The 22,121-nt window shown below is 34.8% G+C and overlaps 4 protein-coding genes across 6 annotated transcripts in view; 2 read left to right on the forward strand and 2 right to left on the reverse strand.

Moving 5' to 3' along the window:
- Window positions 1-13,325: 13,325 nt before the first annotated feature.
- On the reverse strand, window positions 13,326-14,914 carry LOC115243803 (lymphocyte expansion molecule-like). The gene is made up of 5 exons (XM_029821041.1): window positions 14,728-14,914; window positions 14,347-14,491; window positions 14,149-14,231; window positions 13,777-13,924; window positions 13,326-13,638 (listed from the first exon to the last, which is right to left on the reverse strand). Exons 1-5 carry the CDS (start codon window positions 14,876-14,878, stop codon window positions 13,326-13,328), a joined length of 840 nt encoding a protein of 279 aa, XP_029676901.1. The 5' UTR covers window positions 14,879-14,914.
- Window positions 14,915-15,827: 913 nt separating this feature from the next.
- On the forward strand, window positions 15,828-19,152 carry LOC115243800. Its single transcript, XM_029821036.1, has 3 exons — window positions 15,828-16,935; window positions 17,026-17,471; window positions 17,531-19,152. The coding sequence occupies exons 1-3, from the start codon at window positions 16,740-16,742 to the stop codon at window positions 17,693-17,695; spliced, it is 807 nt and encodes a 268-aa protein (XP_029676896.1). The 5' UTR covers window positions 15,828-16,739; the 3' UTR covers window positions 17,696-19,152.
- Window positions 19,153-19,280: 128 nt separating this feature from the next.
- LOC115243801 (SH3 domain-containing kinase-binding protein 1-like) overlaps window positions 19,281-22,121 on the forward strand; it is a 13,384-nt gene continuing 10,543 nt past the window's right edge. For both annotated transcript variants that reach the window (XR_003885265.1, XM_029821038.1), the window contains exons 1-4: window positions 19,281-19,915; window positions 20,950-21,010; window positions 21,258-21,396; window positions 21,791-21,994. Coding sequence is in view for 1 of the 2 variants with exons in the window: in XM_029821038.1 (XP_029676898.1) it covers window positions 19,792-19,915; window positions 20,950-21,010; window positions 21,258-21,396; window positions 21,791-21,994 (528 nt within the window). In the remaining variant the exon portion in view is untranslated. The remainder of the gene's footprint in view (window positions 19,916-20,949; window positions 21,011-21,257; window positions 21,397-21,790; window positions 21,995-22,121) is intronic.
- LOC115243802 overlaps window positions 19,934-22,121 on the reverse strand; it is a 9,786-nt gene continuing 7,598 nt past the window's right edge. For both annotated transcript variants that reach the window (XM_029821040.1, XM_029821039.1), the window contains exon 4: window positions 19,934-20,071. In XM_029821040.1, coding sequence (XP_029676900.1) covers window positions 20,050-20,071 — 22 coding nt within the window. In that variant the 3' untranslated portion in view covers window positions 19,934-20,049. The remainder of the gene's footprint in view (window positions 20,072-22,121) is intronic.

Below are 22,121 nucleotides of genomic sequence, written 5' to 3' on the forward strand. Positions count from 1 at the left end.
CCTCCCCCCACCCCCTCCCGCCATCCGTCGCTTCTCGTTTCGCTCGAGCCGTGATTTCTCCGTATATTAAATCCGGTAGCTAATTGCGATCCGACACGGCGCGATCGTAACGGCCAGATAACTCCCCGCACACCATCGGTAAACAAATGATCCCCGATCTTGCTCGAGCGATCGTTTTAATTAACCGCGCCGATCCCGATGACGTGGGCCTCTCGCATCCCCCCCCCCCGCGGTTATTAAATCGTTGCTTCGTTACGCAAAAGTAATATCGCTATTTTTTATCAGTCGCACGGCCGAATAAAGATTGATCCACGTTATAAACGACAACGACACGATTTTATAAAACTGCCACGTGCGTGCGTATATGTAATATCGGCGCGTACCAGATACAATAGAAGATGATGATTTTGATTTTGGAAATTACTCGACTTCGATTGGATTTTTGGCGAAATGTTTAGAAAATAATTGCCGTTAAAAAATTTAGCATCGCTTTATCACTTGACTAAATTCTTTCAACTAATTACTATTTCTTTGCATTTCTTTAATTGAAATATTTAAATATTTAAGTCAAATATACGTCAGTATTATTAACTGATTCATATAACTTGAGAGAACAATATGATTTTGTTGACACATTCAATTTAGTGAATTATATACCTTATTGTCTTAACCAATTTACTATTAATTCAAATAAGCGATAATGCAGAAGAAAATAAATAATAAAATTAATGAATTGGATTAATTCAATATTATTTATATTTATTTAAAATGATTATCTGTATTGGGTGAAATAATCATTGTCATAAGCGAATGAAATATTTAGCTACTCTAAGCAACAATTAATTGTATATAAGCATAAATTATGTTATGTAGAAAATTAATTTAGTCGTTTTAATGAACATTTTGCTGCATGAACAAAATATTTAGTTAATATATCTAATTAAATAAAATATATTTATTGTGAATTCCACTATACCATAGTCTTCGCGGAAATATATGATTTATTATGTTAACCAAATAATATAATTGAACAGATTTAACGGAATATATTTATGTGATTATATATATACATATATAAATAATGATATAATAGAATTAATAATAAATATATTTTATTTAATTAGGTTTATTAACTAAATATTTTGTTCATGCAGCAAAATGTTCATTAAAACGACTAAATTAATTTTCTACATAACATAATTTATGCTTATATACAATTAATTGTTGCTTAGAGTAGCTAAATATTTCATTCGCTTATGACAATGATTATTTCACCCAATACAGATAATCATTTTAAATAAATATAAATAATATTGAATTAATCCAATTCATTAATTTTATTATTTATTTTCTTCTGCATTATCGCTTATTTGAATTAATAGTAAATTGGTTAAGACAATAAGGTATATAATTCACTAAATTGAATGTGTCAACAAAATCATATTGTTCTCTCAAGTTATATGAATCAGTTAATAATACTGACGTATATTTGACTTAAATATTTAAATATTTCAACTAAAAAAATGATAACGAACTAAACGCGTTTAGTCATGTCAACACTTTTTTTTTCTCAGTGTAGTAAGCCTACAATTTTCGAGGTTCTTTCATATTGTGCTGTTATCACATTAAAGCGATATATTCTTACGTTTTAAAATATAGTAAGTTTATTTGCATTTTTGAACATACAGCATGTTCCGGGACCGATAAAATTTTTTTTTTAATTATAGTGTCTATCTTTCTAAATATATAAATTTTAATTTTGAACTAATAAAGACTACTTCGGAAAATATTTCAATTATATAACTAATTTAAATATTTAAGTCAAATATACGTCATGTTAGATTTAATATGTCATATTTGACTTAAATATTTTAATATGTTAATTAAAGAAATAGAAAGAAATAGTAATTAGTTGGACGAATTCAAGTAAACAGCTTTTTTTTCTCATTGTCAGTGTAGATATTTAATGATGAAAGAAAAGATCGAGGCGCGACATTGACTTCGAGTTTTAAGAAAGATTTTATAATTTATTCAATAAATAACTATATATGTATGTGCGGAAAATCATTTTTCATTATGGCTCTTTAATCGCAGTAGCATAATTGATATGCAGTTTCTAATTTATATCAAATTTAATGCGTTGCATTGATGCCTCTCGACAACCATATCAAACCGGTAATTCTCTCTCTGTGGCATTTATTTATATTCACACTTAGTGTCATGCAAACGTAATTCTTAACTTACCATCATATTGTTTAAGCTTAGAATCACAACGTAACAACTTTCCACATGTCAGATCAACAAGATTCATGATATCAAACGGGCAAATTGGCCATTAAATATCGAACGCGTATTATCTATGAGGTGCGTACGGAGAAAAAAAAAATGGCGATGCACGTGCTCGAAAATAGCGGGGACGGATGATTAGTCATTATCCGGATAGGTGGTGCATCATCTTCTGATCACCTTCTGGCGGCTCCTGTGTTACAGGCGACAGCGGAATGACCGCCATTGTTCGGGAAAAACTTGAGAGTGTATAAGCCGGCGGCAATGAAAAAAAGGCCCGCGAGAAGGAGATGATAGAGGAGATGGAAGTCAAAGGAAAAAGAGAGAAGGAGCGACAGAGAGAGAGAGAGGAGAGGAGAGAAAAAAAAAGCAGAACCGAGAGAACCGCTCGTTTGAGGTAGCCGCCGGCTCATTCACGTTTCGAAATGAGATCGGCGTCCCCCTTCACTCTCCGATCTATTCCCCCCTCTCCCTCTTCATTCCGCGATACAGGATGCTGCGTGGCTCAACTTCGTACATAAGTTTATACCTTGCCAACTGACATAATTTCGAACGCACGTTTCTTCCGTTATTTCACACGATTATTAATTTATCGAAATTGATGGATTAAATAATTAGTGATTTCAGCGGTGATTTATTTTTTTATTATATTATGTTATTTATTAAAAAAAATGGATTTATATATTCATTTAATATACATTTAAACATATAATTATTTATCTTTAGCTCGGAAAATTTCGGATTACAAGAGGCTGCTAAATTTATGCTAAGACGCATCTAAACGTCATTGTTCTAAAATAAGTGCGAGATGCTCGTTGCATCTCGCACTTACATGTCTCATGACGCTTCTTCTTCTGGATCACGCAATCCATTTTCCGCGTCCATTGATCGAACGGTAAAAAACGCCGTCGCCGGTAAAAACGAACAAAGACGAGAGAATTGGCTTATTCGGTAGCGGGTAATGACGTCATTTCCCTGTCAGGCGTTTCCGGTGCAAATTAATTTATCAAGACACCCGGACCGCGGGACCCATGACGATTCTTCCGTCGCGTCGGCTCGCTCGCTCGCCTGGACCAGCGCTACGAAATTACGAAATGCCTTTTTTGTTCGGTACCCTCCCTAAATTAGGACCCAATTGGTCCGCGCACGATCGACCCACGCGGTGTCCCGCTGATTTCGCGATTTCGTGCATTCTCCGTCCCGAGAATTGGGCCCCTCGATCCCTTCGCGGCCTCTCGTCGAAGACAAATGAAACGCTGGGCTAAAAAGCCGGCAAGATTAATGAAATCTCTAACGCACATCGTGTGTGATTATAGTAAAATAGTTTTACATGTCGGGTCGCGGGTCGTGTTGTTTCGCGCGTTCTATCAACTATTGCGGTTAAAAATTGTTTTATTCCAATGAACAAATGACATATTACATTCGATGTTAATCCACATTCTGTTTATCATTACACAGTAAAGTAGCCGTAAAATCCGACGGGATCCGATATCAATCGAGCCTAGATGCTCGCCAGGATGTGTCAAGGCGCGGATTTTCGGCAGCGCGAAGTGAACATGTTACACGGTATTTTCACGGATGCTTACAGGTGTTTGTAAACGCTAAGTCCGTGACTGTAAATAAACGAACCACCGTGTCACACACCGGGACCGCGCGAGGGTCACCTATTATTAGGGGCAATTAATGAGATACGCTTTCTGTACGGAATGTATCCGTGGTAACGCGCGTTCGACTCGCCTATTTCGCCGTGGAAACTTCCTACCCGCCTAATTGTGAGCGACTTGCACAAACACAGGCGAGCGATTCTTACACGATAGTAAGCATTATCTCTTTGTCGCGACTTGAACCTGAAATTACCTTGACGACACGCGTCGCCTCTTAATTCTTCAATCATTTATTTAAATCAGTCGTTTTAAATTTAATTGCAAAAAATAGTTTTTTAACACTTTCCAAAAACAATCTCTTGCTAAAGAAAAATGGATCCCCCAACCTTGTCTAAATGAACGCGTTGCGATGAAGAAAAGCGATGTGTGTGTGTGTGTGCGTACACTTCATCGCCTGAATTTTGCTAACGGAAGTCTCGCCGATCATCAAGTTCCTCGAAGAGATGCGCTGAAGGAGAGGAAGGCTGTTTCGACTAACGCAAACGTTGGTACAAGGAAATGCAAGGAAATGGGCAAAACGGGCAAAAGACACTGTTATATAATTGGTTAGCGTATCTAAGTGTACTCTCCATCATCGCGGCGCTTCGAGGAAGTCAAAGGAAAGTTTTACGAGCGCGTTAATTGCATCGATTATTAAAGCACTTCGTCCGTATCATCTACATATGTCTACGCGAAACTCTGTCTTATGCGTAATTCCGTGACAAATTCGTAAGCTCTGCATTACACGAAATAGTCCGTAAGAGTATCTTAAATAGAGTATCTCAAATAGAGAAAGAGAGAGAGAAAGAGAACTTATATTCAGACAAAAAAGATTTAATATTTCAATCATCCAAATTGTGGATTATAAAATAATCAATGTTTTTTGTAAGGAATGTAATGGTTCATCTTTATAAATTGAAATCGAGAAACATTGAAAAAGAAGAGATCCAAGTAAAGTCTATGCCAATGATTTATTGACCTCCTAAGAAGAAACAGTTTTGCACTTTGTAATTAATACCATAATACTTTATCGCTTTTGTAAATGATCCTTGTTCAAATAATTCGACGGATTCTTTTTGCGGTGAATATATATAACATGGATAAAAAATTTTTTTAAAGTTCTTTTATAAACAAACGTATTTTTATATGCCAGAGTTCTGTAATATTTCGATTGTGTAATAATTCATAAATATTTCATGTATTCGAACGTGAGAAAAAAAATATTAAGAAGTGATCATGCAAAAGACCATAACCATCATAATTTTCTTAATAAATTTATCAGAGAGATGCTTTTTGTACATGCCGCGGAGTTTAGATTTGTTTTCCTCGACAAAGGTGCTACAATGTTAATATTTTTGTGAAGGAATTTGAAACCAAATCCGCGTTTTTCCAAAATATATGATTCACGAAATATTTTCTAATTATTCTTTCTCTCTCTCTCTCTCTCTCTCTTTCTCTTTCTCTCTAATCACTAACGATAAATAATAAATTTCTATACTGTTTTTTCCAAATTTTCCTATGCATTAAAATGATGTTGCATTAAAAATAAAACAGCAATTTTTTAAATCTTCGTACAATACTGCGATAAGTTCAACCTTTAACCTTCAATTTAAAATTCATAATATATGTATATGTATACTCGTAATATAGATACTCTAGTACATCTTCTAATTGTATTGCGGTCATATGTATAGCGGCATGATATGTAACAAAATGTCGTTAACACAGCGCAGAACATCGCAGTTGGCGGCTTTTCTCTGTCCCTCTCCCTCTCTCTCTCTCTCTCTCTCTTCAAGACGCGCAATTATCCGGTCGCGACACTGCAATTGCCGTGCAATTTCGTCCCTCTCTTCTTCTCTCACCCTGCAACAGTCTCGTGCCCCACCGCCAGCAGGTGTGAAACAGTCGAAGGGAACCAAGTGTAGGCGTGACGGAAGGCGGGCTGATGAACCCCACCATCTCCGAACCTGACGAAGCTGGACGATGAAATTCTAAGATGTGGGTGTTTCAATTCCTCTCGTTCGTCTCGGTTTTACCGAGAAAACCCGAAGACGAGCACCAATCTTCTCTTCCCCCCCCCCTTTCATCCCTCTTCTCCTGTCTGTCAATTCTTTTTTTTTTCTCACCGCGTCATCCCGACGGCTTGGACACCTCTTATCGAAGATCTTCGTCTCTCTGATCTTCGCACTTCTTTCGCAGGTCATCAATAGCGAGAAAGTTTTCTTGATCGGTCGTCGCCATTAACGGCGCCATTTTGAAATAACAAGATCGTAAGAGCAATTCTATGTTAGGATCGTAGACTGTTGAAGATTCTGTAGAATCAAAAATCCAGTCCTAGTGTGATCTGAATTACACGTCGGAAACGCACAATTATACTTATATCCTCGAGATTACCGTCATCTATTGCAACGCCTTTCTGTTAGCATAAGCGTTTAATTTTTCTTTGATACCCATGAAACATTAGCCTGTTACAGCACGAGAGAGAGAACTGTTCATTTATATAATATCAAAAGAAAATTCACTCAACATCTAGCAATAAGTATTTTCTAATTGCGCTTTCTTGCTCTTTTCGCGTTTAAAAAGAATCGAGAAAATAGAAGAGAAGAAAGCAATATTGTATAACAAAATGTGCAAAGTACAAATAAAATATCAACGAAAATGATGACAGAAATTAAAATTTTTTAACTCAGTAATTAATAATTTTGTCCAGTGCTTTTAATTCTTTTATATGTATATGATACTTATACTGATGAATATATATATATATAATCAAACTTTTTAATTAAATTTATATATTTGTAAATTCGTCCCATTTTCTGACGAGGACTTCTATTTTGCGACTGCTCCGAAGCTCACGTCACTTAAAACCAAAGTGGATGAAATGTGTACCGGTAACCCACGTGTGATACACCGCATGTTATTTTACGATCACTCTTTTGTATAAACGCGATCAAAGGTGGAACGATGTTTGCTAAATTCAAATTGAAATACGGGCGCGGGAGGTGCGATCGCGGTATCCTCAAAGGGGGACCTTCCACCTGGTAGGAAATACGACTTCCTTATTTCCTCTTTGTCTTATTTTTTTCTTTCGCTTTCACAAAGCGCCGTACATCAAACGCGTACGGCATGCCGAAGCGGGGGAGAAAGAAGAGAAATCATACGCCGGGAGGAGAGACGCTTGAGAGAAGCTTGCGAGAAGCGGTGTGAGCTTTGCGGCGGCGACCGCGCGTGCAAAAAAAGTCATAAATCTCGAAATTTTCCGTATGTCGCGCGCATATTGCACGGCAACGCCGTCTAAATGTCGCGTTTATCGAATCGATAAATCAAATTTGCCAAATCAATTGTCGATCATAACACGTAGCAATGGCGCGCGATCTTTCCCTGGAATTTAATTATTTTGCCGCATAGTTAATTATTCTGAAATTAAATTCTTTAAAAAAGACTTTAATTTCTAAATAAATAAATTTTTTTAAAAATTTTCTATACTCTTGCTTTTCCGTTCCCTTTTTTAATAAAATCTCGAAAATTCCTATTTATTCCGATAATCTAAAATTCCGATTTATGATAAATTTAGTTGGAAAACTTGTTTTTTTGTCGGTTAAAATTTTTATGTTAAATATTTAACATATTTATATGTTAATTTAACATATTGCTGTTATGTTAATTGAACTCGAATGTTAAATTATTAAAATAACTACAACAAATGTAAAAATAACACAATATATACATATTTTTAATTTTATACGATAGATATATTCCGTACTATTAGTGACAGGATTTATCTGTTAAAATTTACAAAAGAAATATTGATTTTATTCTATAATAGGAATGAGAGTGACCACAATAACTTTTTTTTAAGTTAATTTTTTTATTAAAAATATGTTGATTTTACACAAAATTTATTTCAGATTATTATGAAGTTTGCATTCATTTTCTGTTTAAATATTAATAATGTATTAAATATTATTAATGTCACCATTTAACTGATTGTGACATGCTATACATGATATATGTTAAATTTAACATAAATTTTCCAACTGTGTTTATATCAATGTAAATTTGCATATTTCAGCGTTAAAAACGTCTAACTTTACGTGAGAAGGCATTTTTGTCGCCTCCCCGGGGTAAAGATTATGTGAGAGATTATCTCAATTTTCCCTTTTCCTACGAAAAATGAGGCGTAAAATATCGAAAAAAGAATGAAATACTACTAGAATGACACGCGTTTTTGTTTCACAAAAGACACGAAGAGTTTTCTTAAAACTCAACGAGCACGCAGGACAAATGTTTCAAGAGTCGTGAATTTATGAACCAGTCTCGAGTATCTATACTCTTTTTTGGGGACTTCAAAAGGTTTTCTTTGTTTTATTTTTTTATTCCTTATCTATTTATACATTATTAAATTATCCAGGTCTCATGTACTATTTTAATTAATATAAATTAATTCATTTAAATTATCTTTCTCTCTTAATTCAACCATTAATAAAATAAATCACAATAATAATAATGTATGAAAAAAAAAAAAAATTTTTCTTTACCTCTTTTTTCAAAAGGAGAGTGTATTATATGATTTATGGCAATCTGTGGTGGCGTTTCTACGGTGTACATGACGACCTCTATTTAGCATGGTAAGCCGCAGGCGGCACAATGGCGACACATTAACCGTGTAGATGCCGTAAGATAGGTTCGATGTCACGCGATCCTTCGAGGATTCACAGTACACAGTACTCAAGCGTGTATAGGTGAACGTAATATAGCGCGGCTACCGGTGTTGCGGCATCCTTTTTAAACTTCGCCCCATCGTTTTCGAAACCCTGACTCGACAGATTTTTTTTTACGGCAGTTCTCTTTCGAGATAGATGAGAGTGCGAACGGATATCATCTCTCTCTTGTTACTATTACCGCAGTAATGATCCATTTTTATGACCGTTATACGTAACAATTTATGCGCGAAATTATCCGCACGGGGCAGAGTGTGAAGATAACAGTTTAAAACTAACGCAATTAATCATCTCTCTCTGTTATTATTATATTGTATCCTAAGAGAACACGCATATATTCTAGGATGCGAAGTAAATTACTTCCTTTTCCTTATAAATGAGATTCTAATTATTATTTGATTATGCAGTATGTGTAATAACTATTTTTCTTTTTACACACGAGAGTATCATTGTCCGCGTACCCTGCACGCAAATTTAAGATGTCGAACAAACGAAATCATTTGCGTTAAAACAAAATATTCGTTTGAGATTGACGATATATTTAACGACGTTATCGTAATTATTAGGCTTGTTGTTAAATATACGGCGGCCGTTGAATTGTCGTCGAGTCAAACAAGCGATATTGTAATAATAAAAATAAGAATCGTCAATATAAGATTGATTAATAAACTGTCGCTTCGAAAATTTAATTTAATATTAATATTTTATCGTTGAGACGCGTTAAAGCGTTAAAACGAAGAAAGCGACCCTTATTAAAATTATACTTCCATCGCCGAAAAATTATATTCTTTCATTATCTTTACTATCAAGCTTATTAATTACATGTACACGCTGTACGTCTCGAACTTGCAATTGGATCGCCTACAAATTTAATTGGACATAACGACTCGACGCCACTGATTAATTTCACGTGACGTATTCATTCACGTTATTCATTCGAACATCTCTGTATTTTTCTCGTCTATTTGTCATCTATTCGTGCTTAAATTTTTTTTTCACCTTTCCAGAATATTTTTGCGTCTTCTTGCGCGAGATCGACGCAATAGAATTTCAGAAAATCAATGAAAAAGAAGATATTTCTCGATGACCACAAGATAATTACTGTAAAATCAAAAAGTATATTTTTCTATGCATATCGATAAAGGTTTTAAGTAAGACTTGACATAGGCACGAGAGCTCATCTCAGGCCTATCTCAAGTCTCATGTTTTACTATGAATAATTTATTGTGTCATTATATATTCCAAATTTGAGGCAACTCTTTATAAAATAGAAAATTATTGAAAAGGATTAAATGATTGAAAAAATAATGATTTAAAGACTGTAAAAGAATTGCTTTTTTCTAGATAATCATGAGAAAAATCGTCAAAATGTAGCAAAGTATATGTAAAATTAAGCAAATTCGACTGAAGACTTATATATTACTAGAGATAGAATAAAATTATAATCGAAATATTATTATTATAAAAAAATTGAAGATTGATTTATATCTCGTATTTTTCATTAATAAATTGTCACTTTCGCACTTTTACAATTCGCCGTCGATCTTATCACACGCGCGCGAGCGTCCAGAAATAAATCCGAAAGCTCGCGAGAAAGAAGGAAAAAAAAAGAGGGCAATCTCTCCTCCGGTTTCATACGCGGCCTTCCGATGGCTGGTACCGAAATTTGTCGCGGCGGTTCACGGCTATCCTTCCACCCCGCAGCTGTTTAACCAGCTGTAACATATCACACCTTCTCCCTCGATAGCGGCCTTTCTGGGTGCGGGCGGGACACCCGATGGGACGGAATTTTTTCACAAAAGGCACGTGTGCATCGATAATTTACTGTGCGTGACCGCCGCTTCCGTTCGATCGAGTTTCCACTTATGTACGTTCATTTCAGCAGTGTATTTTTGGGATTTAGAATCATCATTTTTTCTTGCAATATTTCTATCTACATTTTTTTAACTTTCAATTTCTTTAATCGACAATAATTCGATACTTTTGTTGTTTCCCCAGGTATCGTTTCCTCTTAACTGGATCTTGAAAAATATGTCTTATCATTAGCCATGATGATTTGTTGGACTTCCTTCCGTTCTTCCCGCTGTGACGACCTTCGAAATTCAAGTTATAAGGAATCATTCTATAGGCACTCTTGAACGTCCGGTTCGGAGAAATTATGCGTCTCGAATTTTTGCGAACATCAATAGCAATGTATTATCATATAGCGCGTACAACGATGACGTTACTTCAGTCTAGACTCTTATTGTGAGAGAGAAACGCCATTGTGAGAAGTGAAAAATATCGAAGAAAGGACGTGCTTGTGGTTGGCACACTTTTTGAAAGTTTAGGGCCACTGGGTCTCTGGGTTAGTGTACTAGCGGGTGGGCCATATAATATTAGAAGGGCACGTGCCTGGTTCGATGTTAAATCTTCAGTGAAAGCCCTTCTTCTGAAGCAGAGGAGGGTGTAAAAGTTAACGATGGTACAGAAAAGAAAAAGCACGAAGAAGTAAAGAGTATGAGAAGACATGGGATCGAGATGCACAATCGGACAAAGATTTACGTTTCTTTGATGCAAACAGTAGTGAAGTAGAATATAATGGGAAAAAGATTAAACGTTACTATATGTGATGTATTCATCTTTTGTCTTGGTGATTTACGAGATTCATTCATTCGAAGAAAAACGATGAAGGGAAAATTGTGCAAGGTCCTGTGCCACGCGACATCGTAGAGAGCAAGAGAGAAGGGGTGACAAATAATTTCTCAAGACGTCCCACGAAGAGACCCACTTATGGACCATTCGCGAAGCGAGATTAAGATGTTTTCAAAATGTTTGGAAATATTCTGACAGAGATCACATAGCGTATGATACTCCGGCGAGCAATTTTCTATTTCTGAGAACCTATCGATAACTTGTACAAAATATGATTCAAAAACAAAAAAAGTAAAAAAAAAATAGAGATAAGAACAAAAAAACAAGAAAAAATCGAATAGAAAAAGAACGAAATGAGAAAATTAATTAAATTAAAATTGCTCAGAAAGATATATCTATAGGAAATATATATATGGAAAATTATATTATATATATTCATAAAAAAATATAAAATAATTCTAATAATTAAAATAAGGCTCCTTTTTATATTTAAAAAACAAGCATTCCGAATTTTGTGGGAAATATATTTAGACTATATGGAAAAAAACATATCATAATTATAAATAAATTAACAAAGATTAATAAGATACAAGTTGTAGCATAGAATAAATTGCTCGATTTTAAGTGTTATTCTCAAGATAGAAAAATCATCGTCTATATTGTAAAGATTTTATATTGACGTGACACAGTCTATCATTTTCAATATACGAGCTCAATGGCATAAATCTTGCGAGAGACGCGTCGGCGTCGACCGTAAATTAGAAAGCTATTAACGCCTAATATTGCGTCCCAATTAATTCGCCCTTGTAACTAATGCTAACATCCCATACGACAGAGAACCGCGTGGAATCCATTTATGGGAACGCACATACTAGGTGTCAGTTGCTCCGTGAAATCCTCCATCAATCTACAAAATTATCCGCCATATGGCACGCTGCGAGAAATTTTCCTAATTTTTTTTACGCGCGCGAGCGTGACATTTCCGGTTCTCTGTTTAAATATATGCGAGATATCTTTGTGAAATTCTTACATATTTAAATACATATAATTTTTATAAAAAAAAAATTTCTTTCTCGTATATGTGTTTCCTATTTTACCTTAACTTAAAATAAAATTGATATTTTTTACCGGTTCTTTAATACCGTCCACATTTTTTATATACTATATACACAAGTACAAATTTAATTGCTTGAACAAATTTCGGAAATTTCCGTGTCGCGTTAAAAACATGTTAAAACACACACATTTTCCGAACAAAAGTATCTTCTTTTCTTTCTTTTATGATTTATTGATTCTCGCGTTATATGGATACAAGTTGCATAAATGCGACGGCTGCTACCGCTGCAGATGCAGCGATTTTTCGCCGTTCGATCCAATAAATTTCGTCTCGTTTTATTGCGGTAATTAAGACCGGGGCGTCCCACAACAAACGAATGACGTGTGCGGTAAGGGTTTAAATGAAAGGGGCGGTCGTTGAAAAACGGTTAAATGCAATTACGTGCGCCCGGCATAGATGATGCGCCCGCGAAGCCGGTTCAAAGTTCGTAGCACACGTATGAATTATGCATTCGGTGCAGCCGGGATAATCACTAGGTGCATCATTATCTCGAGAAGGGCTCTCCTGTTACCATTTTCCAACTGGCACGAAATCTCGCGCCTCTCTCGCATCGGAGGAACACCGTCGAAGGAAAAACGACGAATCGGCACACCGATTCCAGCTGATCCCATGATGGGATTGTTGGATCTTTAAATTAGCGTAGAGCAATCCTCGGCCTCTCATCGCGCCGACACGTTATCATTACCGCAATTCGTGTAAATTTTATATCGAAGTAGTTCTCAGGAATGATAAGTAATAATTGCGATAAAATGAATTTATGGTAAAATATTGATATAATTTCATAAATATATTTTGATTTTATTTATTCATTTAATTGTGCATATGTAACTAAATTCTTTTCAATTCTATTAAGTTTTCTATAAAGAAATCATTCCGATGATATATATGATATGTTTTGTATTATTATGCCTGCAGAGATATTTATTAAAAATCGCTATATGACGGTCGAATAAACGCGCCGATCGTTCTGGGCACCTTGCTCTTGAAAACACACGTCCATCCATATCCTTTTATAGGACGTTCTTGTTTAATCTTATATCTTCCTGGTCCAGGAAGAATATCGCTTGGCGGAAGCGGTCGTATATATTCTATGTTGCTATCAAAGGGATATCTTTTGAGCGTACTCGATTTTTTCGGCGCCCGAGGATCGTAATGCCCAGGCCCCGGTTCATTGGGATCCTTGTAACACGTGCTGATATTTTGTAATAGCATCCTTGCAACCGGTTTCTTTGTGAATCTTTAAAAAATTATTTTTTCATTTGAAGTAACCTTTGCATTTCTCGCATTGAATTGTATATTGATATATATATCTAAATTGTAATTAGAATGCATTTTTATTCTTATCTTTTCTTACTTCTATAGCTTATTTTAATACCTAGGATTTATAGACCATTTTCCTTTAAAATAGTTGCATTTGTTCGAAAGCTTTTCCACTTCACCTGACAATTTCCGCGGCCAATCGCCGTCAAATTCTAACTTTGGATGTGTCCAATATCCTTTCATAGTAGTCTCATCTCTTGGCCCTCAAGTTAATTTAAAGTTTATACTTGATGTGATAAAATTTTTAAATGCGTAAGAAAGAGAGAGAGAAAGAGAGTTTTCTATTTTATATATAAATATAATTTTCAAATCAATAAATATATTTCAAAGGAAGATATAAATACAAAATAACATGAATGAAATCATAAAAAATTTAATCCATATACTATACTAATTCATAAAGTTTAGAAAAATATTATTTTAATACCTGTAAAGAGATCGTAAGGTCCTCTTTTGCTCGTGACTTTTTCGAGAAAAGCTTGCAGTGAGTCTGGATGCTTTACGCTGTACCTATTATGCAAAATAAATTCTTTTGCAATCTTAATAACCGTAGAGAAACATGAGATATATATATATAGTTTAAAAAAGAATAAGCTATTGCATTTAACGACTCTCCTCTTTTTACCTAGTACAAGGTAGAGACCAACTTCTTCTGGTTTCTCGGAATCTAGGTATCAGACCATCAAATTCAAAAGAAGGTATACGAGAATAACCTTTCAGCTTCTTCTGGTCCAAATAATAATAAGGATTGTGCGTTCGAAGCGTGTATCCTTAAGAAGAATGTCGATCAAAAATGAACGCAAAAATTACAAAGAAATACTATGACTTAAAAAAGAAATTGACAATCATATTAACACAAGATGATTGCTAATCAAAATTATAACAAAATAATTTAATTTTAATATAATATATAAAGATAGAAATATATCGCAAAGAAAATCTATTTTTTAATCCTGCATTAGCATAATTCGATTATTTTCTAAAAGAGTATTTTTATTTTATTGACCTGGACCAGGCGTGACGGATTTATAACTCGGCTCAAACCGCGGAATGGTACCAAAAGCGACGTCCCTTTGTAAACCCTTACAAGGTGCCACTAAAATATTCTCTGGCCAGCGAATTATCTCATGACTTCCAGGTCCACATTCGGTCCTCATCAAGCTCTTCTCGACCGTGATTTTCTTCGTCAACCTGCCACCCGTCATGGCAGAGAACTCTTTCGTTTCTTGTTGCCTTTGCCAACTGCATTGTAATTTCTTTTTTTTATATTTTTTTAAAATTTTACAGAATCTCTCTCTCCCTCTCTCTCTCGTGTTATCTCAAAATAAATTAAATTCGGCATTTACCTAATAGTTCCGTATTTGCGATCGATTGGCCGAGGATTGTAAGAACCCACAGCTGGTGACGTTGTTGAAAATGATTTTAATTTGGGATGCAAACCCAGATCGCTGTTAAGCTTCGATCCACTATTAAAGGGCGGATGTGGCTTCTTTTTTCGTGGTATCAGACATTGGCAACGCCATTTATAGCAACAACGACAGAACCGGAAGCTTTTAGTTTCGTACTTTTGTGGCATTTTTTTATGTTTTAGTATTGTAAATAATTCAAAGTAAGAATATCTATTAAAAGTTAAGAGAAGTAGATTGTAAATATAATAAATGTTAGAAAAGATTTTATATATGTATATATCACATCACCTTTATTTATAAATTCTTCAATAAATAGTTATATTTTCATATCCTTATAAGAAATCTTCTTTATTGTAGAATTCAATAAAAAAAGTGGAAGTTTCAGGTTAAGCTGTGTAACGAATTGTAACAATATTCAGATGACATCGAAAATTTTTAATCAATAATGTTTCATAATTTTCGAATAATTTTAGCATAGGTTAGCATTGAAAATGATGAAGAATCACAAAACAAAAGTGTATGACAGCTTTATAGAAATTATTAATTACGTAACAGAACGCTGAATGAACAATAGTCGATATTTTAGGAATTTTAATAAAATCTTGTTTTTAATTAATAATAATAATCTAATTCAATCTAATTTCTTATAAATATATTAATCTATATTATTTTGGAGAAAAATTCATGCAGTTTTGAGATTTAACATTATATTTACGCGATAAAAATAGCACTGACTAAAGTTAACTCGAATCTGCAGTCGGGTTGCATCAATTACTTCTTGCCATTCAGAACAAAGTTTCTGACAGCAACTTAGCGTACGCAGATGGCGCTTCGTACAAGAGACAGCTGTTTACGAGTACGAGAGGCCGTCCATTCTTGGTTAAAGAATTCGCTCTCGTAAAGTCGTAAATCGACTTCATTGACATGTGAAGTCGAAGGTGTTTCCTCGGAGAGCACCGAGACGACGGCTGCTCGTGCAGCCAGTTGCTGCCTAAATAAACCCGATTAATCGCGATGACGTAACAGCCAAAAAATCCAAAATCCACACCAGTTTGCGCGAATAATGCGCGCATTGTGTGTGAAATAAATACGCGTTGTTAAAATAAATATGTGTTAAGCAGTTTCGTTTAAATTTTTGTTTATTACCCGGTGCTCGATACCTAAAGACTTGTTTAATTTGGAGAATTAAAATATATCTGTCAACGTTGTAGAATTTGTCTATTATATTATATATTAATTTCAAGAAAATGGCTCTGCAAATGTTAATAAAAAAAATTAGGATTTTGTATGAAAGATAGATAAAAATATAATTTACAAGAGATATCATTTATATAAAGTGTAGATAATGATAACATTTTTCAAGTGAGAGTTATATATAGAGTTATTTATTGTTTGTATAGAATACAGAGTTGTATATCTTTTAGTTACTGTTAAAGTGCTCTTGTGTGTTGTATCTTTGAATATTCAAGAGACAATGCACAGCGTAACGTAACACTATTACTTATTGTAAGGCAGCGGTATACTTGATAAGGGGGATAATTTTAATTCATGAAATGAATTTTTAAGCATCTGTCTTCTATTCATTTTCTATACATCTCAATCAAGAAAAATGGCTGTATTAAAGATGTTAAAGCGCGTTATGTGCAAAAACATTGCAACATGTGGCTCAAGATTTGTGGGCATTATGGGACCCCTAACAATCCCACCATTGCAGATCGCAACTTTATATTATTTCTGGCAAGATTATTCACGAGTTGTGGATAAACGATACTGCTCTTGTTCGTGCTGGGACACTGTATTTAAAGGTAAAAAATTCTAAAAAGATTTTATGAATATTTTTCGAATTCTGCGATTGTGCAAGTTACAGATTATACTTTGTAATTTTTCTATTGCAGGCTCATATGAATCTGGTATCGCTCCTTACAAGCATATGTACTTCAATGCCACTTCAAATATGCTGAAAATATGGATGCTTGTAGTCATTGGAGTGATTGCATTTTACGAAACAATGAAGCACTTGGCAAGACTAGCAATCAAGCAGAGACTCAGACAGTCCATGATGCTTCTTTTTTCGACCGCACTGTTCTCCAATTATTATTCATGGTGGGTTTACATTAATTACTGGAATGACGATTTCTACTCCCAGTGGTACCATCAATTGTTCTTTTCCGTCACCGAGTTGATATCCACCGCCTGGGTCGTTCATTTGGCGGATAAAAAAAATGCTATAACTCACAGAAAGGCGTTTGGTATAGCCGCAATAGCCCTTTTGCACATTATGGCTGGTGGATGGGATCAGTTCTTCGTGAATGTCGTCAGAGGAGAGGGCCATGCACACCAGGTAAGAATTCAAAATAATCAGATGAAAGAAACATCTCATAACAAGCGTCTTGTATAAAGGTCATACGCGATCTGGGGTTCATGATTCCGGATATCCTCCACGTCGCCGTTCCATTGTGGCTGATTAAATGGGAGAGCATTTATAATATTCATCTTCCCAATTCTTTAGCATACATGTCAAGTATCGTTGTAATCGGATTATGCATTTGGTCATTTTTATTGTAATCCGATATTGAGAAGAGCGTACCATTGGTGATAGCAAATTTTACTTAATCCCATTCTTCCTCAATACAAGAATGGCTTTGAAATTAATCTACTATGTTCTTCCTAAAAGCGGAGTTCCGCGAAACGTCTGATTCGGTCTAATGTAAACACCAAGTCTTTTCGTCCCTGCGATAAGATTGTTGTCGCAGATTGTAACACGGTATGCATTTTATTAACATTATAAACATGTCCCGTAATAGTATATCGTTAAGGAATGTGTTCTGAAAGCGATTCGACTGAGGTTGACTCTGTACCTTATTGTTGTATTTGTACAACTCTTTATACAACTCGATTTTATTTATTTATGAAATATTTATATATTTATGATAAGTTAATTACTTAAATTTCTAGCGAGTCTTTATACGAGATTTGTGCGAACGAAAGAAACCACATTAATAGCCGAAGACTTTATTGATATTGAAACCATCAAAATTTAGAATACGTTATAGACTGCAAACGATAGCGCGTCTAAAATTACTCTAAATAAATTTAAATATTGTACATGGCGGACATATCACGTAGATAATTTATATAAACAAAACGTTATATCTTGACAGACAAGATTGTACAACTTACAAGCAGTGCTAACCAAAATTAGTGTCCTAATTCTCATAGAAGTTACAATGCTTATAAAGTGCCTACACATAATATATTATTTATATGATTATTGTTAACTATGGCGATAAACAATTGCAAGCAAAAGCAGTTTTTGCGTATTTTAACGGCAAACACTGAGAAAGAGAGAGAGAGAAAGATATATATGCTTAAAAAATATTGATTTACTAAAGAAAAAAAATTAGATCGTAATAATTAATAATAATTATAATTTTGCGAAAATGTTAGTTTTCTAATGTAAATATATTTAACATGTTGATTTCATTTTTAACCTGATAAATAGAAACACATTTTCTTCGATTTCTATAATCTTTGTTTATGTGCAATGTTATCTATATACATATGTGAAGCAGATATACATATATCCTGATGGATAATGTGAAAGGATTAATGAACGCAGCTTACATCAACCAAAGCATCAAAACTAAGTTTATTATTGTAGCGTATTTATCGTAAGATATATTTTTCGCTGCAAAGCCATTCCCGAAAAGTATTTGAGTAGATATGTAATTCTAATTCTAGAGATAATTATAGCGTACATAAAATGAAGATGTAAATCTCGTCTCATAAAAAAGACAAAATAGTATTACGACGTGTAGAATAAACGATTGTGCTAAGTGGTCTAACAATTGTTAATTTAAGAATTTGATTCTGATAGTATTTTGTTATCGAATATGAAATGAAAAAAAGAACGGGAGAGAAATAAAAGCGATTGTCTATGCAAAAACACTGACGAATTCAGTTAGCAAAAATATGTTGGTCCGATTAATAATGCGAATATAATAAAGCGGCCTAATTTCCAATGTTGCCCAATTATTTCTGACACCCCCTCGCAATTACACATCTACATACACACAGATCTTTCCGCAGATTCTCGAATCCTGACTCTCCGAATTCCACCGAATTATTCCGCAATGATTTATTATGCATTAGAAAGACTCGGACGAAATATTCGAGTGAAACGCAAACATAGAAAAGAAAGTCTCATCCTGCGCGTTCTCTTACATATTGCACGTATATGGCTTTAGATGCATATTGCTCCCAATAGACACCGTCTTCGTCGATTCTCGACTTCATGTTTTCTATACGCGCGCCGGTACCAGCATATATAAAATACGACGCACATAAAAAGTGACACATCTATATCAACATATATATGCGTAACTTTATGTATCTGTATACGCACATCCTGCGTTTTGGCGCGAGCGCGTGAGATGCATTTGAGGGTGTGTGGCCTTCTTAAAGTCGCGCGTAAGCCACGAAAAGTCACACGATTGTGAGAGCACCTTTAACACCCGCCGTGAGGGGGCTAAAGCGCAGGCCTCGAATCGATCCTCCATCCCCCTCGGGAGTCAACGCGTCCGCGAAGAGCAACCCCCGGCCGACGACTCTGTTGTCGACCCAACAACAGTTCAAAACCACCCGAGAACACCGCGGCAAACATGGCGTTGGATTTTGCAGCCACGTACAAGGTTCTAGTGTTGGGCGATTCGAACGTCGGCAAGACCTGTATCGTGCATCGCTACTGCGACGAACGGTACTACGACACTTACATCTCGACGATAGGTGAGATACCATCCGATACCCGCAAGTATAATCACTTACCTGGTTACTGATGACCGTCTCCGAGTTGTGCGGGTCGTGACTCAAGTCATTTCGACTGGCTCCTTGTTAGATGATCGCCGTGACATGTCTTAGTATCAAGTTTTCGATTGCCTTCTCCTGGAACAAATAAATCACGCGGTTTAAATTTATTTCGAGTACGATAAGCGGGTATAGATTCTGTATATCGTTGACACAGGTAGTCGTTAATTAACCGTCAGCTATTACGCTGAGGTCACATATGTTCCCGACACGTCTTACACATTATTAGAAAGAATACACAAGTGCAAGAAAGTCCCTTTATTTCTTAAATACAAATGTCTTAATTTCATGCAAAGCAATATTTTTAGAATAATATAATAATACGAAAAACAGATTATCTTTCAATCTGTAAATTTAATATCGGTTTCGTTTCTAGAAGACTCACTGTTCCCATCGCAAAAATTATATTATTTAAATTTAAATCTACTTATTAACCGTTAATTGACGGTCTATTTATTCCGCTAAAAAAATATATATATACTATATATATTAAATCGACATCGATCAGCTGATATCCTCCCCGATCTTGCGATGCATCTTTCTAATTTTAAATTTTGATTGAAGTATGTCTGCGCGATACACTCTTCTCGATATAAATTATCACAATCATAGCACATACATTCTCTTTCTCTCTCTGCGAAGATTTATTTTTGTTCATTCAAAAATACTTAATAAAGTTCAGTTTTTTACGAGTTGATTATCCATTAAAAGTAATTCGATAAAGTTTTGATTATACTACTTGCACGCGAAGAACATATGAAATTCTTGCATGTAAATTGCCATGATAGCCGTCTAATTAGCGATAGCATCTAATAATTTTGTGCTGCAACATAATTGAGATATAGTGCCTTGTTTTATTTAAGCATTAGAATTTCGCTCAATTTCTAAATGTTTCTTGAAAAGGTATTATATTATACAAATATAATGCTAGATATAAATAATAAATGTGTCTGCAGGTATCGATTTCAAACAAAAGATCATTAACCTAGACGGAACGCCAATTAAATTACAAATTTGGTGAGTAGTGATCGATACCTTTTCACGAGTACTCGATAAATAATTAATTACGATTAACACTAATATATTTTTACAAATTACAATGAATAAAGAAACAAAAATTTTCTCTTTTTGTTAGACAATTCTATTTTGTTCCTCGAATTTCATAAATCATATGAAATGCATGTAAAACGAAATGTTGTATATATAGACGAAGATATAAAGTAGCGGAGAGTACATATGTCTGTGAATGTATCTTTTTTTGAAGGGATACCGCCGGCCAAGAAAGATTTCGAACTTTAACAACGGCGTATTATCGTGGTGCCATGGGTATTCTTTTGATGTACGACGTCACTAGTTTGGAGAGTTTCAACCATCTGTCTTATTGGCTGCGAAATATTCAAGAAGTAAGAAATCGAAATCAAGTCTAAAAATAGAACATTACGACCAAGAATAAATGCGCTCTGTATTAATTCTTAAATGATCGCTTAAAAGAAATTTAATGTCTAGAAAAGAATTAAAAATGTTGAAAGATTGCTTAAATAAAATCCGAATACTTAAAATGGAGAAATAAAAATTTAGTGGCTGGATAAATTAAGAGTTAGTCGCAAATCGGTGCGATAATAGCAAGTTATTTAACTGATAAAAATATCTCTCTGATGTAAATTTACAAAGAGACCGCTGTAGATTTCATGGAAAGAATGTTTCTTCAACCGATGATTCAAAGTCATTTGCATGCAATAGAATTATCGTACATATGGAAGCGTGAATCATAAGCAATTCCATCGTTTACTTCAATAGAATGCGTCACCGGACGTAGTAAAAGTTTTGGCAGCGAATAAGTGCGACGCGACCGCGCATCGCGCCGTGGACGCCGAGAGAGGCCAGAAGATCGCCGAAAATTTCGATATGCCCTTCTTCGAGGTATCGTGCAAGGAGAATATCAATATCGAGGAGGCTTTTCTCACCCTAGCCAGAAGAATACGGGAGCAACGGGGCCGCCGAGTAAGATTTATTGACAATTTTATTTGTTATATATATTCCAATTAAAAAATCTTCTCTACTCTATATATTATTACATGGTCTAAAAATATTAAAAAAAAAAAATTAATTTTTAATATAAATTAAATTA

The sequence above is a fragment of the Formica exsecta genome, unplaced genomic scaffold (assembly GCF_003651465.1).
Source record: "Formica exsecta isolate Colony F162 unplaced genomic scaffold, ASM365146v1 scaffold733, whole genome shotgun sequence".
Taxonomy (NCBI): Eukaryota; Metazoa; Arthropoda; class Insecta; order Hymenoptera; family Formicidae; genus Formica; species Formica exsecta.

Coding starts and splice junctions, on each gene's coding strand:
- LOC115243803 (XM_029821041.1), bottom strand. CDS start 14,878: ATGAGGACCGAATGTGGACCTGGAAGTCATGAGATAATTCGCTGGCCA. Junction 14,492..14,727: donor ATCCGTCACGCCTGGTCCAG/GTCAATAAAATA, acceptor ATTCTTCTTAAG/GATACACGCTTCGAACGCAC. Junction 13,639..13,776: donor AAATGGTCTATAAATCCTAG/GTATTAAAATAA, acceptor AATTTTTTAAAG/ATTCACAAAGAAACCGGTTG.
- LOC115243800 (XM_029821036.1), top strand. CDS start 16,740: ATGGCTGTATTAAAGATGTTAAAGCGCGTTATGTGCAAAAACATTGCA. Junction 16,936..17,025: donor CTGGGACACTGTATTTAAAG/GTAAAAAATTCT, acceptor TTTCTATTGCAG/GCTCATATGAATCTGGTATC. Junction 17,472..17,530: donor GAGAGGGCCATGCACACCAG/GTAAGAATTCAA, acceptor TCTTGTATAAAG/GTCATACGCGATCTGGGGTT.